At 42.6% G+C, this 23798-nt stretch overlaps 1 protein-coding gene across 1 annotated transcript in view; it reads right to left on the bottom strand.

Moving 5' to 3' along the window:
- NVL (nuclear VCP like) overlaps positions 1-23798 on the bottom strand; it is a 359132-nt gene that overhangs the window by 181085 nt on the left and 154249 nt on the right. Inside the window, exons 15-17 of the mRNA XM_069233825.1 lie at positions 20381-20485; positions 13159-13221; positions 7573-7692 (exon numbers count right to left, since the gene is read on the bottom strand). Coding sequence (XP_069089926.1) covers positions 7573-7692; positions 13159-13221; positions 20381-20485 — 288 coding nt within the window. The remainder of the gene's footprint in view (positions 1-7572; positions 7693-13158; positions 13222-20380; positions 20486-23798) is intronic.

Raw genomic sequence — 23798 nt, 5'->3', positions numbered from 1 at the left:
TACTACATGCGAGGATCCTCTTCGAACACCTTGATGTGTTGCAGCATTTCCTAGCCAGGTCATCACCAAATTGTTGTAAACAAATAAGGGATGCGTTTCTTGCAAGGAATCCTATATTTATTACAGGGCACAACAAGTGTGATTCCTTCCCAGCTGGCCAGGAATTACTGACAGCTTGGAATGTTACCACACCACTGCTTCAATTAAAGGTTCTATGCTTACTGAGCACAAGAACCGAACATAATTGAAAACTTTTAGGAGACAACTTTTTTTGCATTGAGTGAAAGGGTCTTGTCAGCTGTAAAATTTCTAACATGCTGAAAAAAATGAAAATACTGGGCCCAAAACACATGCATTGAAAATGGAAGAGTGCATAACTAATCTGTAGACGTCTGAAAAACTGTAGGTTATGGTAAAACATGCATGTGAGCGGTCCTCGGAGAGGTGCTTTAAGAGGATTTACATTTAGCACTCCTACCTCACTACCTGTTTTTGACATTCCTGTTAAGGTCACATGGCTGCGCTATTCACACATCATGATATGAAGAAAATGAGTGCGAAGGACAATGCTTACAACATAGTAGTTCTGTAAACCTATGATAACTGACATGAAGACCATGGTTACAGCAGAGCAAATATTGAAATATTTCACAAAACAAATCTGGATGGTTAAAATGGGTACTTTACCTACAAATTAAATAAGACAACCACTTGCTATTTGGCAGAACGAGCTCTGCATAAAATGTCAAAAAACACAAGATTTAAAGACACAAGACAACAGTTATTTGTCATTCCAGTGCTTTCACTTACTCACTGAAGAAGAAAACGAGTTACACCCAAAAAAGTGAAGTTAAAATGAAAACAGTATAAAAATATAAACATCGATAGAAACACATAATAATAGCGGATGGCGTGCTATTCTAACGGCAATAATATAACAGTATGGACACTTGAAGGGTTTTGTAAAATATGTCACAAATTCACACACAAGATTCACACAAAAGGCGTAAGAGCCCATCACCATTGTTCTCGCCACCACCAATTATGAGAAACAACGTTATTTTGGAGTACCTTTGCTTGTTCTCAGGAAATTACACAGAATTCAATCTAGCTCCTTAATTTACTAATATGCATTCATAACTGTGGTATAGGCTTTGGATGAGTTCAGCCTGATTGGAATGCTCACTAGCCTTCCCTGGGCTGAGGTCATCCATGACATAAGAGTGGAATGTGGAATGCTGCGAGGAGAGATGAAGATCAGAGTGAAGGGAGCTGTTGGACTTGCTTGATGGTGGATGGGATGTTCAAATAAAAGGACCTACTACATATCTCTGGAGACTACTGAACTTATTTATCACACTGGCGACGAGGATGGGATACGAACCCACGCGTGAAAAGCACAATGGATCTGCATTTTCTACCTAAGATAAGTACCATTTTGGAGCGTTTTCATTTTGGCATGAGGGAGCAAAGACCTGGTGAAAATATTGAAGAGTATGTTACTGCACTTAGGAAACTTGCATCGACATACTATGGCGTGTGTTGATGAACTAGAGGAAAAAAAAAAGGTTAAGAAAACTGATGTGAGCAAAATCACAACAAAAAGAGAACCAATTGCTACTAAAAATTACAGCTTAGAATATGAGGATGGTAAAGGAGATCTTGCTATGGTGACACGATACAAGGATGCTAGATGTTTCCGTTGTGGGAACACTGCACATTATGCATCTTATAAAAAGTGCCCAGCGGTGAACTCAAATTGCAGATTGTGTAACAAAAAAGGGCATTTTGCCAAATGTTGCAGATCTCCTAAGAGTCAGACTTCAGTGAAGGTAGTTGAAGACTGTATTTTGATGGTCTCCATGGGTATAGAGAAGAAAAGACATCCTAAGGACGTTGTGACCATTCTTGGAGTGTCAAATGAAATGTTATTTGACTCGGGGGCCTGGTTAACTCTTATATCTAATAAAGTTTTTGATGAACAACTCAGTCACAAGGTTGCGTTAAAAGATCCAGATATTGTTCCAGGTGGCTATGGAGGTCAGACCATTGATCTCAGAGGATATTTTGAGGCTGAGATCACCTTCGAGACGAACACCATCTGTGGAAAAGTCTATGTTCCTGTGAAGGGTGATAGTGTTTTGAGCTGGCCTCATCAGAGAGAGCTGAGGGTCATACTGGATCCAAATTCACCTTCGCCTGTCATGATTAAGGAAGATTATGTTAATTATCAACATCGTATTGATGAGTTGCAGGTACAGAAAAAATTGCTTTCACCAGAATTGGTTGAAGAATTCAAGGAAGTTTTTAGTGGGAAGTTAGGATGTCTAAAGAAGTATTCTCATCAAATAAAATTTTTAAAAGGCTCCATTCCAGTAGCATCCAAAGTACGTCCTGTTCCCATCTCCTTAAAAGAAGATGTGGAGAAGGAGATTAAAAGACTTTGTGATGAAGGTATCATTGAGCCGGTCGAGTCAGCTGAGTGGATTTCTCCGATTGTAGTAGCAAGGAAGCAGTCAGGAGAATTAAGGTTATGCATAGATTTGAGGAACCTCAAAAAATGTGTAGTCAGCGATCAATTTCCCTTACCTAACATCACGGAGATGGTCACAATGCTTTCAGGTTCAAAATATTTTAGTAAAATTGACTTAACCTCTGCGTACCATCAAATCAAATTGCATCCAGATTCACGTAATTACACCACCTTCATCACTCCGTTTGGAACATTCAGGTTCATAAGAATGCCATTTGGGCTAGTCTCAGCGGCTGCTGTGTTCTAACGTCTCATGTATAATTTATTTGGTTCGGAACCTGGTGTAAAGTGTTATCAAGACGACATTTTGATACATGGAAGGAATGAGGATGAACATAACTCGAGAGTTAAAAGAGTTCTAAGTATACTCAGAGAGCATGGTCTGACCCTAAAGCCAAAAAAGTGTTCGTTTGGAAAAACAGTAGTTGAATATCTTGGACATAGGATCACTGCAGAAGGAATGTGTCCGAAGGCAGAATTAGTGAAGAGCATATTGAACCTGCGTGCTCCGGAGAAAAAAGAATTGTTATCGTTTTTTGGAATGTTAGAATTTCATGCTAAATTTCTTCCTAACTTAGCATCTAAGACACTCTGCATGCGGAAACTTGTTAAGAAAAATGCTGAGTTTGTGTGGGACGAAGAATGTCAGAGAGAGTTTGATGGGATCAAAGCAGAGTTATCTTCAATTGGGTAATTGAAATCTTTTAATCCTAACAGAAAATGTGTAATTATGACTGATGCTTGTGAGACTGGATTGGGGGCAGTGTTGTTACAGGATGTGGATGATGGAATTCCTAAGCCCATAGTGTTTTGTTCACAGACTTTAAGAGGAGCGGAGATCAATTACTCCACTATAGAAAAAGAGGCATTATGTATGTTTTGGGCGATTAATAAGTTGAGAAATTTTGTGTGGGGTAAAGAGTTTGAAATACTTACTGACCACAAACCTCTGGTAGAGGTGTTTATGAAAAAAGGTCTAGATTTGATCTCCAGTAGAATTAGCAGATGGGTAGTCAGCCTTCAGGATTATGGTTATACAGTGCACTACGTTCCTGGGTCATATAATAAAGTTGCAGACTTCCTTTCCAGATTGAGTTCGGAAGTAGAAGAGCTACCTGAGAAGGAGATACAGCGTAATATTTCTGTGTGCATGGTTACTGAGAGTGTGATAAAACAAGATGAGTGGGTAAGAGTTGTGGGTGAGGGTAAGATCTTGCAACGTGTGTGTGAACAGATCAAATGTGGTTGGAGGGTTGGGGATGAGGTTAAACAGGACAAGGATCTTGTGAGCTTCTGGAGAGTGAAAGATGAATTGTCAGTGGAAGATGGTATCCTTTTACGTGGTCTAAGGTTAGTTGTCCCTACAGAATTGAGGAACAAAATTATTGAGCTAGGACATGAGGGACATCAAGGTATGAGCAGGACGAAGGCAAGGATTCGCTTAGATTATTGGTGGCCGGGAATGGATTTGATGGTTGAAAGATTTGTAAGGGAGTGCACAGACTGTTGTTGCAGTGACAAAATTTACAAGACTAAGGTTCCTCCTATGTGCATAAGGGATATGCCGCGAAAAACTTGGGAAGTAGTGGCGGTAGATGATGTTGGACCTATAGGTGGGAGAAGTGGTTCGAATTATTTAATAATTTTGATTGATCAATTCTCGAGGTGGGCTGAAATTGGTATATATGGTTCCACTGAGTCTAGAAGAATTATTGACTTCTTTAAAGATGTTTTTGGTCGTGAAGGTATCCCTGAAGCTATTGTGACGGACAATGGACCACAGTTTGTATCAAAAGAAATGGAAGAATTTCTCCAAAAATGTGGGATTAAGCATAGAAAGTGTTCTCTGTATCATCCAGAAGGAAATGGTACAGTAGAGAGATTCAACAGGTGTGTGAAGGAGTGTATTCAGTTGGAGGTTGCGTCGATTAGAGACTGGAAAGAGGGTTTGAAAAAGTTTCTTTATGCGTACAGAGTCACACCTCATTCCACTACGGGGAAGGTCCCCTTTGACCTTTTCAGAGGTCAGAAGGCTAATACCTCTCTCTCGCCTGCGTGGGTGTATTGGAGTAAGGATGCTGTAGAATGTAAGGGTCTTGTGGGTGAAGAGAATGATTTTGAGAAAGTCTGAGTGCGGAAAAGGAAAGAATACTTTGATGATAAGAGAGGTGCACATCTTCTTGATTTAAAGGTTGGAGATCGTGTTATGGTAAGGAAGCCAACTTTGTGTAAAAGTGAAAGTACATTTTTAGGACCATCTGAAGTTATCAAACTGTTTAGAAATGCTGTCAAGATTAAGGATGGTAGAATGTGGAATCTTAATAGAGTAGTTAAATTTAAGGGGAAGTAATAATTTTACCTTTCTTTTGTTTTATTTCCTTTGTCTTTATTCAATGTTAAGAGGGAAGATGTGTGGTATAGGCTTTGGATGAGTTTAGCCTGATTGGAATGCTCACTAGCCTTCCCTGGGCTTAGGTCATCCATGACATAAGAGTGGAATGTGGAATTCTGCGAGGAGAGATGAAGATCAGAGTGAAGGGAGCTGTTGGACTTGCTTGATGGTGGATGGGATGTTCAAATAAAAGGACCTACTACATATCTCTGGAGACTACTGAACTTATTTATCACAATAACACTCCTGTTTTTTCTCCCTACACTGGCTCCTTGTTGACAGTAGGATGAGTTTTAAAGCATTGTGAAAAGCCCGCTGATCTAACCACAGGAGTGGCCCAATATTCCTCCAACAAAACCTCCACTCACATCACCAATCAAGACCTCTGGATGCTACATTCTTCCTGTTTTTAACAGTAACTCCGTACAGAAAATCTCAAACCCTAGAATTCCATCTCTGCCAGGAATATCACCTGCAATTTCCGGAAGCATTAATAACCTGGCTCTTCCCTACTCTACAAACACCTGACATAGTCGTTAAGTTGTATGAACTGATAAGAGGAACTGGCATGGCGGCATCATTCTATCACCCTCTCTGCAACACCTTATGCATATGTACTGTGATGTATGCAGCACCACATTTTGGGCATGTATTCGAACCTCATGCACCTCAACCGACATGTAGCACATAGGGCTTTCCGTATCCAACAGCCTTCTAACTACACACCCAAAAAGTTTTTTGGAGCCTATGAAAGTAGGAGCATTACATGACCTTGTCAGGACTCTGGGGCACTATCCAAAGGCTGAAAAATACAATACAAGATAGATCAGTGCTTACAAACTTTTTAGAACCATGACCCACTTTTTAGAACAACAAATTTTCACAACTCACCTTGCTTTATAGACATGAGGTGGGTTTTTTTTTTTTTTAATGAACCTGAAGCATCCTGTGGTAGCACACAGTCGTTTATTTACAAGCAGCACTTTTTCCAATGAAATGACCATTACATTTGCAGACATGCAATTTTACTGATAAAACTATATACTGCACACAAATGATAATGTGTGGAAATCAGGTGAATATTTATCATGTGTACAACAATTAAAGTGTATTGATTTTTTTATCCTATTAAAATCTTTGCTACCATCATACTTCAGAATTACAAAAAAAAGTGTTTCAGGGTTGCTTTTCTGTATGCTGAATGTGTATAGTTCATTTACATGTATTGACAGTTTGTTTTAAAAAATAACACCCTACACCCTTTCCTTTCACACTCTGTACCCCAGCAATACATCCACATAATTCACTTTACTTCGCTTTCTCTGAGTGTAAAGTGAGAGGAGTTTAAACACCAATCCCCAAGTTGAATAAAATCTGTCAGAAGACATAACTTGGCATTTGCCCTCTGTCTTAGAAGGGCAGCGCACGTGATAAGATAAATACAGAATTTAAAGGCATCTTTATTTATTGGTTGGACTTTGGTAATCCACCAAAAAGTGGCTTGCGACCATTCTCCAGTTTGGGAAAGAACGAGATAGGCCATATTTTGTAATGCTCCAAAATAGAGTAGGCAAAACACCAAAGACTCTCGGGCGACACATTGGAAACCATGGTCACCTGCTGTATTCTGTCTTGTAAAAATAAGTCACAGAAAAGTCACTCACTTTCCCCTTGAAATATCCCTGGGCCACAGCTGAAAAACAGTGTATATTTTCCTGCTGAAACCCTCAGAAACAGCGAACATAGCAAACAGTCCATTCATCTTTACTCATCATCCCCATGAGGCTCAAGACAAATTCAATACAATGGCTCGCACTGAATCAAGACTGAGTACTGTGTCAGGAGCTTGCTCCATCTCAATAGCTGAAGAGCTGGGTAAAGAGTAACCTCTTCATAACTTTCACCAAAAACGAAAAATATAGTTTGGGTGACAGATGTTAGGTGCCCCGGCTTCATAAGCAGCCATCCTCTTTTACAGAGGACATTTGGTTGTAACTGTAGCATCTAAAACTAGAAATGTTGAACACAGAACAACAGTGTCTGGGGTAGAGGTCTGGTTGAAAACAGAATACTAATACAAGGATGTGATGGGCACAATACTAGGAATCACACCTTCAGCTGTATATTGTTTTAAGATCTCACATATTTATATTAAACAATTATAATTTGAGGATCAAGAGAAGCAAGTGTGAATAATTAAGATAAAGGGTTGTGTCTCTGACCCCAGAGATCATTTTCATAAATTTAAATGGCCAAGAAGAGGTCTTTAAAAACACATTTTAAATGTAAAATGCCCATTACAGGATTTCAACTAGTCAAAAAGATTCAAATTTCTCTACTGAATTATCAGAGATTATTATAAGATGCAAAATGCCAAGGTCTAGAAGGCCGATTCTCCCTTTCCAATCATATGGATACCACAGAAAAACCCACACACGTCATCTAAAACATTTGTCTATGTTTCTCACTACTAGGAGGCATTAGTCTTTGTAACCTTTTTTTTCATTTCTCTGTTTAACAAAGAGTCTCACTAGTCAACAAGGAAATATAATAAGTCTTCGCAACGAAGCACCATTGAGTGCACAGCAGGGCTTTGAAAAGTTGTTTATCCATTTTGAATATATGTGATTTAAGACAGTTGTCTCACCTCGTGACCAGATCTCCGTGGACAAAGGGCATCGATTTCATCAAAAAATATTACACATGGGGAGGAGTTGCTGGCTCGCAGGAAGACTTGTCGCACTGCCCGCTCACTTTCGCCGACATACTGAAAAAAATACCAAAACAAACATCATTAGCTCATGAGTACTTCCAGAGCGAATGGGACACTAGGAACACTGGTACACGGCAGCATCTCTCGACCTGGACTCGGCACCTGACAAAGAGCCCACCCAGGTGGAAGGAAAGAATATACTTCAAAGTGCACATGACAAAGATAAAACCTGTCTACAAGGCCTGATAGCAACATTGCAACATTGAACCGCTTGCTGTTGTGTGGTTACCCAAAGGACTACATTCTGGCTTCATGTATAATCTTAAGAGTGGCCTGGGCAAGTGATTGTCGATTCACTCTTTAGGAAACGGGCATCCAGGATGAGGTCAGAGAAGTACTACCCAACTCACCAGCACAGTGCTGGGAGAGGAGATCTCCTTTTCTGACAAACAAAATTAGGGTTTCTCACAATTTCTGGGAGTTGTGCAATCGTGAATCAATGAGCTATGTGAAAGCTACCAGCATTGGATGACAACAATTGCAACTTGGGATTTTGTGCATCACCTTGGTATCAGAGGAACTAGAAGGAAGGTACAGAAAATCTCCTTCCACCTACCTGATTAGGAATACATCCCAGAGCTTGCACTTGCTTCAGTTCTTAACAAATATGCCTATTTGCTAAAATGTCCCATCATAAAGATAGTCAAACAATTCATCACCACAGATTCGGTTCCCATCTCTTGGAAGGATGGTAAAGTAATCCCATTACTTAAGAAAACTAACTTTGTTATCAACATCTTATGCACAACCAGATTGCTATAAACCTTCTGGTTCCTGCCAAACTGGCAGAGATGGTAGTAGACACAGACAACCTCAAAACTTCATCAACACTGTTGTCTCTCAAAACATTTTTTAATTTTAATTTTTAAACCCATTTCAATATATTAGTTAATTATATCTTACACATCAAGATTGTCCTTGCTCACTAGAGGTTCACATTAAAATTGCAGTCTGCTGTCTCATTTTGTCTCTGAAACAACTATTCGGTATTCCACCCCACCCTGCACACCCTCCGAAAGGCTCCTGTTTGAATACAAACATATTTCATTGGCTGGCAATGCTTAAGGCTTCATCACCTCATTGTTAGTTTCCAGGTATCACCTTAGCAGACCCCATGTATCTTTCAGACCAGAGGAAGGAGGCAGTAGTGGGGCATGTGTCTACTCTTTGTTTACAGTATGCTAGGTTCATAATACACTGTGCCACACTGGAGAACAGTCCAGTTCCCCAACACATCACCACCCCCTTCTTGGCCAACAACAGTGCCATGGTTATGACACATCTAATACTGACCTGTACCTCCCATACCCACCCAAGCAATACCATCAGAGAGGATGATTCAGGACACCCTCTACAAATCTGAATAAACAATGTTTCAGAATCTTCGGATGGCACTGCATTCCGATCATAAGTGCATAAAGCCTGTGCTTTCCTGTCGAGCGCACAGGAGTTGTATCTGAGATCACATCAATGTAAGTGTAGAAGTGTAATATTCATTTGGTAAAGGTACTTTAACTACACTTAGAAGCTTACTGTTTAATCTCATTTTTCCTGTGTCACGGCACAAAAGCACCACTACTCATCTGGGATCTCAATGCCCAGATCCCTCTCCCATAACCGACTGGTTGAAACCCTAGATGGTTTCCCACTGATCGAAATCTCCATATACATATAAGTGACCAAGCACCCGAGCCTTGTAACAATATTATTTTTGTGAGGATATCCAAATTGATCATATAAAAAGATGCCCAGACTAGAGGACGCTCCCAGCTCCCAGAATTCTTCTACGGACAGAAATTTACCTCTGATGTATAGTATAACTGTGAGATCTAGTCTTTCTATCTGAAAGAAGGCTCTTGGTTCCAAAAGCAATGGTATTCTAGGATTACATTTCATGCTTACTGCAGGTGAGTATATTGCTGTGATATTATAGCACTTGAAATGCAGTTTTTGACAGGCCAAAATAGTGCATGACATTATTCACTTGGCCGGTGGGTCTGAAAGTGGGCTTTTTCAGACTTGCCTTTTTCACGCTCAGGTGTGATGGTCCAGGTCCATCACATACTAAAACATGCATATTGTTCTTGAGCAAAACAGGAGTACAGTTCAAAATTGGCAAGCATATTTCGCTTTTCACGTATGGCAGCATTGAGCAGTTAGGAAAGCATAAATCAAACATTTTTATTGGAATTCTGAATTGTGATGGAAACAAAGGTTTTAATAGTATCACAACAAATCAAGGCACTTTACCTTTAATTGTTGATGCACAAATTATAAATATTCATTGAAACCCGATTTCTCCACATTATTATTTGTGTGCAATATAGTAACACTTTATGTCTGTCCCAATTTAGTGGCCGGTTCAAAGGAAAATGTGATGTCTGTAAATGACAGTGTACTACCACACAATGCATTAGTTACATTTAAAAAATCGCCCTGCTCATGTCCATTAAAGCTAGGTAGGTCTTAAATGTTCTCATTCTAAAAACTGGGTTGTGGTTCCAAAGGATTTGGAATGTACTGGGTTAGAATGTCTTCAGTACCAGGTAAACTTCCATGAATTCTAAAGTATTTCTATTATTATATTTATAATTATGTAAAGGATTTGTAAAAAGTCTACACCACTTTGAAACTATATCAGAGCATTAGATGAAAGAAGGAGTAGGGCAGACATTCAGGGTTTGGGTGGAAGAGAGCAGACATTATGAATGTCCACAGGCAGAGTAGAAGTGATGAAGTTCTTCTTGTAGTCCGTTTCCAGTAGGAGTTTGAAGGTGATAGTAGGCTTAATCCACCAGGGCAGCGCTGCGTTGGTGATTACAACCCCCTTCACTTGACATGGGCACTGCAGGGGCCCCTCTGTCCAGCACGATTGCAATGTTCACTGGACAGTCATTTGCGCTGGAATATTTCCTCATACCTGTTTTACCTCCTTCTAGTGACACCAGGCTCAAAGATGCAAGCTGCAGGAATCTGGTGAGTTCATAGGCACTGAGAAAGGTAGCTGGGTGCAACATCATGGCCTTCTCGGTGAGGTAGAATGACGTGGGCTGTAGAACAGATCAGCGATGAGGAGCTTAAAATAACAAGATATATTTTTATGATATTCTTCCTATCTATTAACAGTATGTTTTGTTGAAATAGACTACCCTAGATTGAAATAGTCATGGTTGCGGTTTGGGATCAGTCAATGGTGGTGTCAGTCTACGTGCATGGGCCTGCTTCAAATGTGTTCAATAGAGGTTGAAAAACATGGGATGGCTGTTGGCTAGCACACTCATACTGCAGAGCTGTCAAATGCTTTCCAGTCAATTCCATCTCATGCCTCTTTAATCCATCACCAGGAACTCCCTTCCCCCTCTTCATCTCACTCCTGCAGGTTCTTTGCTATACCTGCTTTATTATATTCTCGCTGTTTCCTGTCTTTTTCCTCCTTTTTTATACATTTTCTGTTTTGCTCTGGATCAAAGTTTGATGAGGAAAAATAAGTGCCGGTAAGCACAAATGAATGATGGCAGGCCCCACCTGCAACTGCCAGCTCAAAGTAAGCACGAGTTCATCATTCCAGTTCAGGGTAGTCTTCTATAAAACATCAGCATCTCTTCCATTGGTTTTGTACAGGGTTAAGACACAAGCTCTACAGAATTTGTTCTTCATGACGAAGGTTAAGCTAGGAGGGTGGATTCAAGTAACCTGCATTTTGGTTATTAACTGTAAACGAGAAAACCTATTTAAAATGTATATTCAGTTATTTTAATATTCTGGATCAGGGTTCGACAGTGTGTTATAAAGACTGTGGAAGGTCATCTTGGTGCTCTATTGCTGTTAGGTGAATGACTGGCATGAATGTGAGTGAATGGTGTGTCTGGCAGTCTAAATCTGAAGTCTCTCACTGTAATATTGAATGGGTGCAACCTAATAAACCATGTCAAACTAACAAAATAACTAACATGTGGGATCTCACACTATCATCTCAAACTATCCTACAGAAATCTCACTGTCTTTTTCCATAAGAGGATGCGCATCATGCTAAAAACCACTGAATGAAAGTGTATTGGTGTGCTTCTGCTAAAAATGGCCAAGACACCCCATTTAGAACAAAATCATGCCATGTAGTCTGTCACAACAGAGCTAATTTGATGTTACTACACAGACCCAGAGATTTTGAACTTTTTGCTTTTAGATGGGGATGAAAAGAATTTGTTAGTGCCATTTAGAAAATAAACTGAGAATATGTTCAATGTTAGCCAAAGGTCTTACTTGCTGACGTTAATATGTTTTGACCCATCTGTTTTTGCTGTTCATTATTCATGATAAGTACTTTTATTATATTTTAGGGCTTCTATTGCCTAGAGACAAATGTATTGCACCTGCAGTACATAAATAGACAAAGATTTACAGGTGCTTAGAAAGATTTTTACTGGTACTCAAATTAAACAGATTCGTTTTTGAAAACGTTGATATAATCAAAATCTATTGGAGGCTAAACCCTTGGGTATCTGAGCAACAGATTATACTATTATTACTCTGGCACATACTTTAACTGGATGGGGACTGTTTTATTTCACTTAGTGTCTGCATCATGTGTGAGCAGCACAGGTCCAGGAGGGCCAGATAAATTAATATTCTGAAATTTTAGCATGTTAGATACATTTACATACAATTAATAAAAAAGAAACTCCTTTAGACAATGGTTAATTTGAAAAAATGGCACTGGTCGAATCCTGACGAATCCATGTGCTGATGCCTGGTCTAGATTTTTTGAGTAGTAGTTTTTAGTGGGTTAGAAATTCTGTACATCCTACCTCTCACACCAACTGCCAATTTAAATTGTGGTGGATTCAACAGGTATAACCCATTATGACTTATTTCAATTAATTCTCTTGTCAGGCTATTTCAAATACATCTTCATCACTTCCTAGCCCTTCTCTGGCCTGTTTCTTGCCTGTGGATGTTCCTCTTCTTAAGTTCCAAATACCTATTTGCTGTTATTGGCAGCTTGTGGTGTCATATAAAACTTTGAACAAATAAATACATTGTTAAAAGTATTCTATTAAAATGATTCTATCATTCAAAACAGATCAAGACATTACTTTATGAACCATTCTTATTCAAATACCCACAGCACACTAAAAATAATTAAATGTTTTAACTATTCAATTTTGTGAAGATTTGGGATTTTCCATTTCTAGATGCTGTGCAAATATTACATGATGGTGCTTCATTGCTTAGATGTGAGTGCCAAGTATGAAGTTCTGCTCATGTCATCTGCAAACATGCCATTGTCATAAATGGAAACTTTCAGTGACATGGGGGGGGGCATTAAATGAGGTTGAATTTGTCCATCAAAAATAAATTCCAGGTTCAAGAAAAAAAAGCAGTATGCATTTTTAATGAACAGCTACTGAAAAGCAAAAACATGCGCATGGCTTAATGGGATCTCTCCATCACATAACTTACCATATTTAATAATTCTGGACCTTTCACAGAGATAAAATTCAGCCCAGATTCATTTGCAACAGCCTGCAAAATAAGAAAGGTAGCAGAAAGACATCATTAAATATTTATGAATTACAACAAACTGACAGGAATCAATTTATCTGCAAAATGAAAATAATTCTAAAATAAATATTCATCAAGAAATATGATCGTACTAGGTCACAACACAGGAGAGGCCTATCAAACGCCCTATTAGAGATGCTCCATTGATAGACGACTCTCCAAGAGAGGCTGTTCTACTTCCAACCCTAACGCCAACAGATGCTCTTCAAGCGACTATCAATGATTAACTTAAGCATTACTCTTCAACATTAATTTATTTATGAATTGTGTGAATAGGACATCCAAATTGCTTCATATTGACTCTTTGCTTTAGTTTCACTAATAAATGCTGTACATTTGGTGAAAACACTAAGTGTGCTACTAGACAAATACTTTCTCTAGTCCCCCAAGAAAACAGTTGTGCCATCTTAAAAGTATTTAAAGAGTTTTTTCATCTAACACACCGCTCTCCCCCAAAGGCCATAGAGGAGGACAATTGTTAAGAAAGTAATTATAATTATATTTCTGGTGGATTCACTTTATGAATATCATCTAGGTGTCAGACTGAATCTGGAAAAATTGCCAGCAACAGCTTTTCAGCACCATGAGGTGGCACCACTAATTTCCAGCCATAGCCCAATCCACCCCAGACATAATAACATAAGACTATATAGTGCACCGATTACTTCACTAGTGTCAATTCCCTCTATTTTCTCCCGACCCTTTTGAGGCAGGCAAAGAGGAACCAATAGTTTTTTTTTCTGAGAGCCTGAAAATGTCAGAAGCGCATTTGCATACCTTATGATTTTATTATCACAAGCACTAAATCATCAAGGGAAGAGGAAAAGAAAATTAGGAATCTGCAGAAAGATACATTACTGACCAATGATAATGTTATCGAACATAAGTAACATTTTCGTCTGAGCTATACATCTCCCCTAAGATTTCTCATCTGATGCATGAGACCCAAAGCAAAACCAGATGGGAGTAGTGCCGGTTAACCAAGGATGTCATTCAACATGGCACTAGCAAAGTAACCTTTGGTGTTTGCTTGAACCATGAGGCAGAAATGTTTTGCAAAGGTGTTCAATAGAGATTAATTGACTGCCTGGCAAGTCTCAGCCACTGGGATGCCCCTGGTGACAGCTGTAGAGGCTTACAAGGCCCTAGTGGGATGTGTGGAATGCCAGACAGCGGCTGAAGCCGAAAGCTTAACATGTCTTTATGCACAAGTTCGCCCAATGTGAAATTGTATATTAGATGATTGGCTTGACTTTCTTGGCTGCAGCAAAGCCCACAAAGAGCTGATTGTCTACTGTGTCTGGTGTTGTTCATGTAGTATGATACAGCATGCCTGTAGGTCCAGTCTATATAATCTCTCCTCTTTCTTGGTAGGATAAGGAGGAGGAAAGAAGAATGGAAGAGTAATGGACTGGCCCATGTGGAAGGATGATACGACTTTAGGTAAGAAGTGAGGACAGGTGAAAAAACATCTTGGATAGAAAAGAGTGAAAGATGGCCAGATCGAAATGCCCCAGAACTCACCGACCCTACTGGTTGAACTTATTTGCACCAACCATACAGTTTTCAAACCAAGGAAAAAGCTGAGCAACTGTGCATGGTTCAAATGATGACATGCTTGCACTATCAGATCACCCAGATGAGTGCCCCTTCCCATCAATGAGAGTCCAATAACGGGAGACAGTCTGCAGTGGGCTGAAAGGACGATCTACCATGACTTGGAGGAGCATATCCACCAGTAAAGGTTCAGGACAACAGAAAAAAAAATATGTACCTGAGCTAAGAAGCCCTTGTGCCAATGCCATCTAATGCTCCACTGAAGGACCTTCATGCGTTATCTGGTGTAAAGTCCCAACAGGATGTACAAGGCCATCAGGTTCTGCAGGCAGGGAATTTGCAGTTCTGGAATTGGAGTTTGACTCAGAACATAAGAATCATATCTTGAAAATCTAAAATCCTCTGACGAGGAAGAAAAGCCTTCTTGAGGCTGTGTCCTCCATTGCACAATCGAAGGTTATCCACCACTTGGGGGCAAGGTGAGACTTCTGGGCACTGACCAAAAAGATGCCACTATGGCCAACACTTCTGTGAAAACTCACTGAGCGACCAAATGGTAGAACCACAAATTAGTAGTGTTGGAACCACACATTGAATCGAAGGTAACATCTGTGACCAGTGAAGTTTGACAGATGGAAATTGGCATGCTCAAGACCCAGGGAAACCAACCAATGACCCCACTGAGGGCCACCAGAACTTGTCCTGTCAAATGCCAGTATTTTGCACCTGAGTTTCAAATGAAGAGGATTAAGAGTCATTTGGCCAGGACAGGCCAGAGAGCTTCTGACCTTCTAGTGAACCAAAACGCAACAGGAGTAAAAGCTTGTGCATCTCAACTCCAGGGGTATCACCTCTATTCCTCCTATATTCAACAGGGCATGGAGATCTCCTTACAAGAGCAAAGCAAGTATTGTGTACCACTCCCTGAAGGAAGGAACACAGTCTACTGGGAAGGACAGAAGGGGAGAGCGAGTTTATTGTGGATAAAATAAAGCACCCAGCTATCTGTTTTGAGGATCTCCAATTGGCGGTGAATGGGTAGATCTGCCCTCTCCTACTGGATGCTGTTGGCGAAGATGTCAAAGGGGTTTTGACACAGAAGATTCAGCAAAGGTTGTGGAGAATGGAGATACTGCTTGTGTTGTTGGTGGCCCTTTGTCCACCCTGGCTTCGAAAAGCACTATAGAGCTGTTGAGGGCTCTGGACCATGTGGGAAAGCTGCTGATTCTGTTATGCTTGACTCCCTATAAATGTCTGGGAAAAGATGATTCTGCTAGTGAGCTGCCTCACTTGGGAGTCCTAAGTCACCAGCTATCCAGGTAGGAATCTACCCTCCACCTGAAGAGCTGCTCAGCATCTCCTGAAAAGCCAGTGGAGTGCATCCAGTTGGTGTAATCACCTTTGCGATGGACTAAGTAATCTTCCCGGAAGATGCACTTCAGAAACTGTTTGGTAATGTCCAAACTATCATATACCAGGTCGGAGAACGGTTTGTTCATGTAGTCAGGAAGACTGAAAAGGGCCATTTTAGCCAAAGCCCACAAATGCTATTTATCTCTCGATTACTCGTTTATGAAATCATGGACGGGTCTGAATTCTTCGAATCAAGGCATTTTACAGCTGCCTCAAGCCAATAAAAATCTATATGTTTTTTAACTTTACACATTCAACTGTATGTCTACAGGTCTGCCTCACTCCCATGTTTCAAACAATTATACTAACGATCCTTGAAACAGGAGTCCTTGACATAAGACCTGCATTCTTGTCGGAGACGGTAATGCAGATCTTCATCTTTCTAAACACAGGATAATCCACAGACCTGCACCCATCCAACAATAAAAACTCTATTATAGTTATAGTACAATTGCATATTATTTTCGAAATCATGTTAAACACTTTATTATCTCTTCAGTTACGTATGCCTCATTTAGGATTTCACTCTACAGGTCAGCATCAGACTATGTCAAAAATGGCTACTAACACTGAAGAACTGGCTTCAACATTCCAATGACGAGGGACTGTTCAACCGCTTTATTTCCCACCAGATCTGATCAAGAATGTATCTGTGTATATCCATGCATCATTTTAACCAGAAATGCTTGACAGAGGAGCACTAGGAGTAAAAGGTGGTCTATAGGCCAGCAATTCTCTAATGAAAGGACCATGTTCAGGGATGCACTTTTCTAATCAGGAGATGCCCTACAGACCTGCACTTGTCTAATAGGAAGAATGGCGTTCAGTCCTTTATCTTTGGAGAAGGTTTCATCCAGATAAACACCCTTTCAATAAGAATTATTCTAAAGGCATACACCACTTAAGCATGCACATACTGTACTGGTGTACGTCTGTCTCCTTCTACATAGACAGTAGTATAGAAATATGCAGGTTCACCATATGCATGGCTAGAAGCACCCTCAGTAAGCATTTAACAAATCTATAGCTTTCCATGAGCTACACAGGTCAGTAACATTCAGCCAGGTAATGGCCATTCTGCAAGTATGGCATTCAATCAATCAGCGGACATTACACCGGTCTGCAGCAGCTTTCAGTTAATGGTAATTTTTTAAAGGCTGGATGTAAGGAAATGCCTCCTTGGCATGGTTGCCCCCTGACTTTTTGCCTTTGCTGATGCTATGTTTACAATTGAAAGTGTGCTGAGGCCTGCTAACCAGGCCCCAGCACCAGTGTTCTTTCCCTAACCTGTACTTTTGTATCCACAATTGGCAGACCCTGGCATGCAGATAAGTCCCTTGTAACTGGTACTTCTAGTACCAAGGGCCCTGATGCCAAGGAAGGTCTCTAAGGGCTGCAGCATGTCTTATGCCACCCTGGAGACCTCTCACTCAGCACAGACACACTGCTTGCCAGCTTGTGTGTGCTAGTGAGAACAAAACGAGTAAGTCGACATGGCACTCCCCTCAGGGTGCCATGCCAGCCTCTCACTGCCTATGCAAGTATAGGTCAGTCACACCTCTAGCAGGCCTTACAGCCCTAAGGCAGGGTGCACTATACCATAGGTGAGGGTACCAGTGCATGAGCATGGTACCCCTACAGTGTCTAAACAAAACCTTAGACATTGTAAGTGCAGGGTAGCCATAAGAGTATATGGTCTAGATTTGTCAAACACGAACTCCACAGCACCATAATGGCTACACTGAAAACTGGGAAGTTTGGTATCAAACTTCTCAGCACAATAAATGCACACTGATGCCAGTGTACATTTTATTGCAAAATACACCCCAGAGGGCACCTTAGAGGTGCCCCCTGAAACTTAACCGACTGTCTGTGTAGGCTGACTAGTTCCAGCAGCCTGCCACACTAGAGACATGTTGCTGGCCCCATGGGGAGAGTGCCTTTGTCACTCTGAGGCCAGTAACAAAGCCTGCACTGGGTGGAGATGCTAACACCTCCCCCAGGCAGGAGCTGTAACACCTGGCGGTGAGCCTCAAAGGCTCACCCCTTTGTCCCAGCAGGGCACTCCAGCTTAGTGGAGTTGCCCGCCCCCTCCGGCCACGGCCCCCACTTTTGGCGGCAAGGCTGGAGGGAACAAAGAAAGCAACAAGGAGGAGTCACTGGCCAGTCAGGACAGCCCCTAAGGTGTCCTGAGCTGAGGTGACTAACTTTTAGAAATCCTCCATCTTGCAGATGGAGGATTCCCCCAATAGGGTTAGGATTGTGACCCCCTCCCCTTGGGAGGAGGCACAAAGAGGGTGTACCCACCCTCAGGGCTAGTAGCCATTGGCTACTAACCCCCCAGACCTAAACACGCCCTTAAATTTAGTATTTAAGGGCTACCCTGAACCCTAGAAAATTAGATTCCTGCAACAACAAGAAGGACTGCCTAGCTGAAAACCCCTGCAGAGGAAGACCAGAAGACAACAACTGCCTTGGCTCCAGAAACTCACCGGCCTGTCTCCTGCCTTCCAAAGAACTCTGCTCCAGCGACGCCTTCCAAAGGGACCAGCGACCTCTGCATCCTCTGAGGACTGCCCTGCTTCGACGACGACAAGAAACTCCCGAGGACAGCGGACCTGCTCCAAAAAGACTGCAACTTTGTTTCAAGAAGCAGCTTTAAAGAACCCTGCAACTCCCCGCAAGAAGCGTGAGACTTGCAACACTGCACCCGGCGACCCCGACTCGGCTGGTGGAGAACCAACACCTCAGGGAGGACCCCCGGACTACTCTACGACTGCGAGTACCAAAACCTGTCCCCCCTGATCCCCCACAGCGCCGCCTGCAGAGGGAATCCCGAGGCTTCCCCTGACCGCGACTCTCTGAAACCTAAGTCCCGACGCCTGGAAAAGACCCTGCACCCGCAGCCCCCAGGACCTGAAGGACCGGACTTTCACTGCAGAAGTGACCCCCAGGAGTCCCTCTCCCTTGCCCAAGTGGAGGTTTCCCCGAGGAAGCCCCCCCTTGCCTGCCTGCAGCGCTGAAGAGATCCCTTGATCTGTCATTGACTTACATTGCGAACCCGACGCTTGTTCTAACACTGCACCCGGCCGCCCCCGCGCCGCTGAGGGTGAAATTTCTGTGTGGGCTTGTGTCCCCCCCGGTGCCCTACAAAACCCCCCTGGTCTGCCCTCCGAAGACGCGGGTACTTACCTGCAAGCAGACCGGAACCGGGGCACCCCCTTCTCTCCATTGAAGCCTATGCGTTTTGGGCACCACTTTGAACTCTGCACCTGACCGGCCCTGGGCTGCTGGTGTGGTAACTTTGGGGTTGCTCTGAACCCCCAACGGTGGGCTACCTTGGACCAAGAACTGAACCCTGTAAGTGTCTTACTTACCTGGTAAAACTAACAAAAACTTACCTCCCCCAGGAACTGTGAAAATTGCACTGTGTCCACTTTTGAAATAGCTATTTGTGAATAACTTGAAAAGTATACATGCAATTGAAATGAGTCAAAGTTCCTAATGTACTTACCTGCAATACCTTTCAAACAAGATATTACATGTTAAATTTGAACCTGTGGTTCTTAAAATAAACTAAGAAAATATATTTTTCTATAACAAAACCTATTGGCTGGATTTGTCTCTGAGTGTGTGTACCTCATTTATTGTCTATGTGTATGTACAACAAATGCTTAACACTACTCCTTGGATAAGCCTACTGCTCGACCACACTACCACAAAATAGAGCATTAGTATTATCTAGTTTTACCACTATTTTACCTCTAAGGGGAACCCTTGGACTCTGTGCATGCTATTCCTTACTTTGAAATAGCACATACAGAGCCAACTTCCTACACTGGATATTCACCCAATCACTGGGTGTTCTACCAGTCTTCAACATCTCACCAATCAGTATTGATTTCATATGCCTGAACTATCCAACCAATCAGGATACATAATATAAGTCTGCATGGACCCAAATAGAGCATAACCTGAAGATTGGAATCCTTTCTGTCACAAGATGTTTGGCATACCCACCATTCTCAGAATTCCCAAAAGTTTATATTGCCCCTCAATTAGAAAAATGTGCTTCACAGCTAGTATATTATCTATTCCCCCTTTAGATCACAAATTTAAGTCTTTTCTCAAAATCATGCAAGAATTTTACCTTTGCCAGCAATGTTTTGCCACAACCAGGAGGTCCAGCAAGCAGGACTCCTGCGGGAGCAGCAAGGCCAAGAGCTTTAAACTGCTCTGGGTTGCGAACAGGAGCCTTGGAGAAAAAAAAGAAAAGATCAAAGTTTAGTAGCAAAAATAGCTTATACAGTGTGTAAGACACTGGTTTGAATAACAAAAGTACAGCTGGCACAAATAGGTGTAAAGGGTAACATCAATATCATATTTACAAAAGACTGCAACGTCACAGGTCAAAGGTGCTTACTATAAATTTGCTGGGAGCCAATGTCCGTTCTATAGGGACTGGAATACTGCAGGCAAATGGTAATGCCGAAAGTATCATCCCCTACTCTGCTATCCCTTATAATCTTTATAACTTTGTCCATGGTGTATTGGAAGACTGTTTGGTCATCAGAACATTAAACCGTATTTCTTGTGTAAAAGCGTCTGATAGTGTGCTGCGACTGTACATGCAAAACGAGAAAGCACAGTGTTTCTGGCTTGGACCACGTACAGAAACAGACCGTAGCGTACAGAAACAGACCGTAGCATACAGAAGCATTGTGTCTTCAAAACTGAATCAACTACCATATCTATCAAACATTACTTTATCCCACACAATCCCATCCGGAATCGGCACTGCAGAAATGTTCACAAAGGACAAGTCTCTTCGAACCCTATGTGATGAAAAATGTGGCTTCAACACCTCCTCCACCTGTTCAACCGCTGATCTCTCAGGAAGAAAATGACAACGTATCAACAGAAAAAAGGTAATGACAAACCCTAACCAAAGAAAAAATGCTAGCATAGTCAACAAGAGCCACAAATAGTTCCATGGAAAAACAAAATACATATCCTTAAGCCAACACATCAGCTTACGTGGACCTGATAGGTCAGAAGTCGAAGAGGCAAACGAGTCCGAAATACCATCATTGGTGTTGGCAAAGTAACCAGAGGCAGTTCGTGCAAAAGGTTTCGCCGTATTCAATGGAGGAGGTGGTGTTTCTCGCGGTGGTACACTGTAGGTAGCAAAAACAACAAGTGATGGACGGAATGCTGAACATTGTCAAACATTCACCCCCAGTACACTGATCTGGGCCTAAATCCATCGTTTTTTTGCTGCCCATGCCATTCCAGTTTGGACCCAGCCATATGCAAATCAGTCTTGACCCTGTTCCCCATGGGAACAGTCAAGCCCGAACTGCTAGGCCAGGTCTTCCCTGGACTGGAAACAAGCATCCTGGGACCGGTTTCGGGGTTTCACCCCTCATCAGCCAGGCTAGCTTGAATCCAGTGGCATGGGAAGCACGGGACCCACGTCTGGGCATACCCTTCCCACTTAGGGCGACAAAGCAAAAACAACAAGTGATGGACGGAATGCTGAACATTGTCAAACATTCACCCCCAGTACAGTGATCTGGGCCTAAATCCATCGTTTTTTTGCTGCCCATGCCATTCCAGTTTGGACCCAGCCATATGCAAATCAGTCTTGACCCTGTTCCCCATGGGAACAGTCAAGCCCGAACTGCTAGGCCAGGTCTTCCCTGGACTGGAAACAAGCATCCTGGGACCGGTTTCGGGGTTTCACCCCTCATCAGCCAGGCTAGCTTGAATCCAGTGGCATGGGAAGCACGGGACCCACGTCTGGGCATACCCTTCCCACTTAGGGCGACAAAGCAAAAACAACAAGTGATGGACGGAATGCTGAACATTGTCAAACATTCACCCCCAGTACAGTGATCTGGGCCTAAATCCATCGTTTTTTTGCTGCCCATGCCATTCCAGTTTGGACCCAGCCATATGCAAATCAGTCTTGACCCTGTTCCCCATGGGAACAGTCAAGCCCGAACTGCTAGGCCAGGTCTTCCCTGGACTGGAAACAAGCATCCTGGGACCGGTTTCGGGGTTTCACCCCTCATCAGCCAGGCTAGCTTGAATCCAGTGGCATGGGAAGCACGGGACCCACGTCTGGGCATACCCTTCCCACTTAGGGCGACAAAGCAAAAACAACAAGTGATGAACGGAATGCTGAACATTGTCAAACATTCACCCCCAGTACAGTGATCTGGGCCTAAATCCATCGTTTTTTTGCTGCCCATGCCATTCCAGTTTGGACCCAGCCATATGCAAATCAGTCTTGACCCTGTTCCCCATGGGAACAGTCAAGCCCGAACTGCTAGGCCAGGTCTTCCCTGGACTGGAAACAAGCATCCTGGGACCGGTTTCGGGGTTTCACCCCTCATCAGCCAGGCTAGCTTGAATCCAGTGGCATGGGAAGCACGGGACCCACGTCTGGGCATACCCTTCCCACTTAGGGCGACAAAGCAAAAACAACAAGTGATGGACGGAATGCTGAACATTGTCAAACATTCACCCCCAGTACAGTGATCTGGGCCTAAATCCATCGTTTTTTTGCTGCCCATGCCATTCCAGTTTGGACCCAGCCATATGCAAATCAGTCTTGACCCTGTTCCCCATGGGAACAGTCAAGCCCGAACTGCTAGGCCAGGTCTTCCCTGGACTGGAAACAAGCATCCTGGGACCGGTTTCGGGGTTTCACCCCTCATCAGCCAGGCTAGCTTGAATCCAGTGGCATGGTGAGCAAAAGAACGATGGATTAAACCCAGATCTATGACTGGGGGTGAGTGTTTGACAATGTTCAGCATTCCGTCCATCACTTGTTGTTTTTGCTTTGTCACCCTAAGTGGGAAGGGTATGCCCAGACGTGGGTCCCGTGCTTCCCATGCCACTGGATTCAAGCTAGCCTGGCTGATGAGGGGTGAAACCCTGAAACCGGTCCCAGGATGCTTGTTTCCGGTCCAGTGAGGACCTGGCTTGGCAGTTCGGTCTGGACTGTTCCCATGAGGAACAGGGTCAAGACTGATTTGCATATGGCTGGGTCCAAACTGGGGTGGCATGGTGAGCAAAAGAACGATGGATTAAACCCAGATCTATGACTGGGGGTGAGTGTTTGACAATGTTCAGCATTCCGTCCATCACTTGTTGTTTTTGCTTTGTCACCCTAAGTGGGAAGGGTATGCCCAGACGTGGGTCCCGTGCTTCCCATGCCACTGGATTCAAGCTAGCCTGGCTGATGAGGGGTGAAACCCTGAAACCGGTCCCAGGATGCTTGTTTCCGGTCCAGTGAGGACCTGGCTTGGCAGTTCGGTCTGGACTGTTCCCATGAGGAACAGGGTCAAGACTGATTTGCATATGGCTGGGTCCAAACTGGGGTGGCATGGTGAGCAAAAGAACGATGGATTAAACCCAGATCTATGACTGGGGGTGAGTGTTTGACAATGTTCAGCATTCCGTCCATCACTTGTTGTTTTTGCTTTGTCACCCTAAGTGGGAAGGGTATGCCCAGACGTGGGTCCCGTGCTTCCCATGCCACTGGATTCAAGCTAGCC

This window comes from Pleurodeles waltl, chromosome 5 (assembly GCF_031143425.1).
Source record: "Pleurodeles waltl isolate 20211129_DDA chromosome 5, aPleWal1.hap1.20221129, whole genome shotgun sequence".
Lineage (NCBI taxonomy): Eukaryota > Metazoa > Chordata > Amphibia > Caudata > Salamandridae > Pleurodeles > Pleurodeles waltl.
The sequence above is the reverse complement of the archived record's forward strand: the minus strand, read 5'-3'. Positions and strand labels throughout refer to the sequence as shown.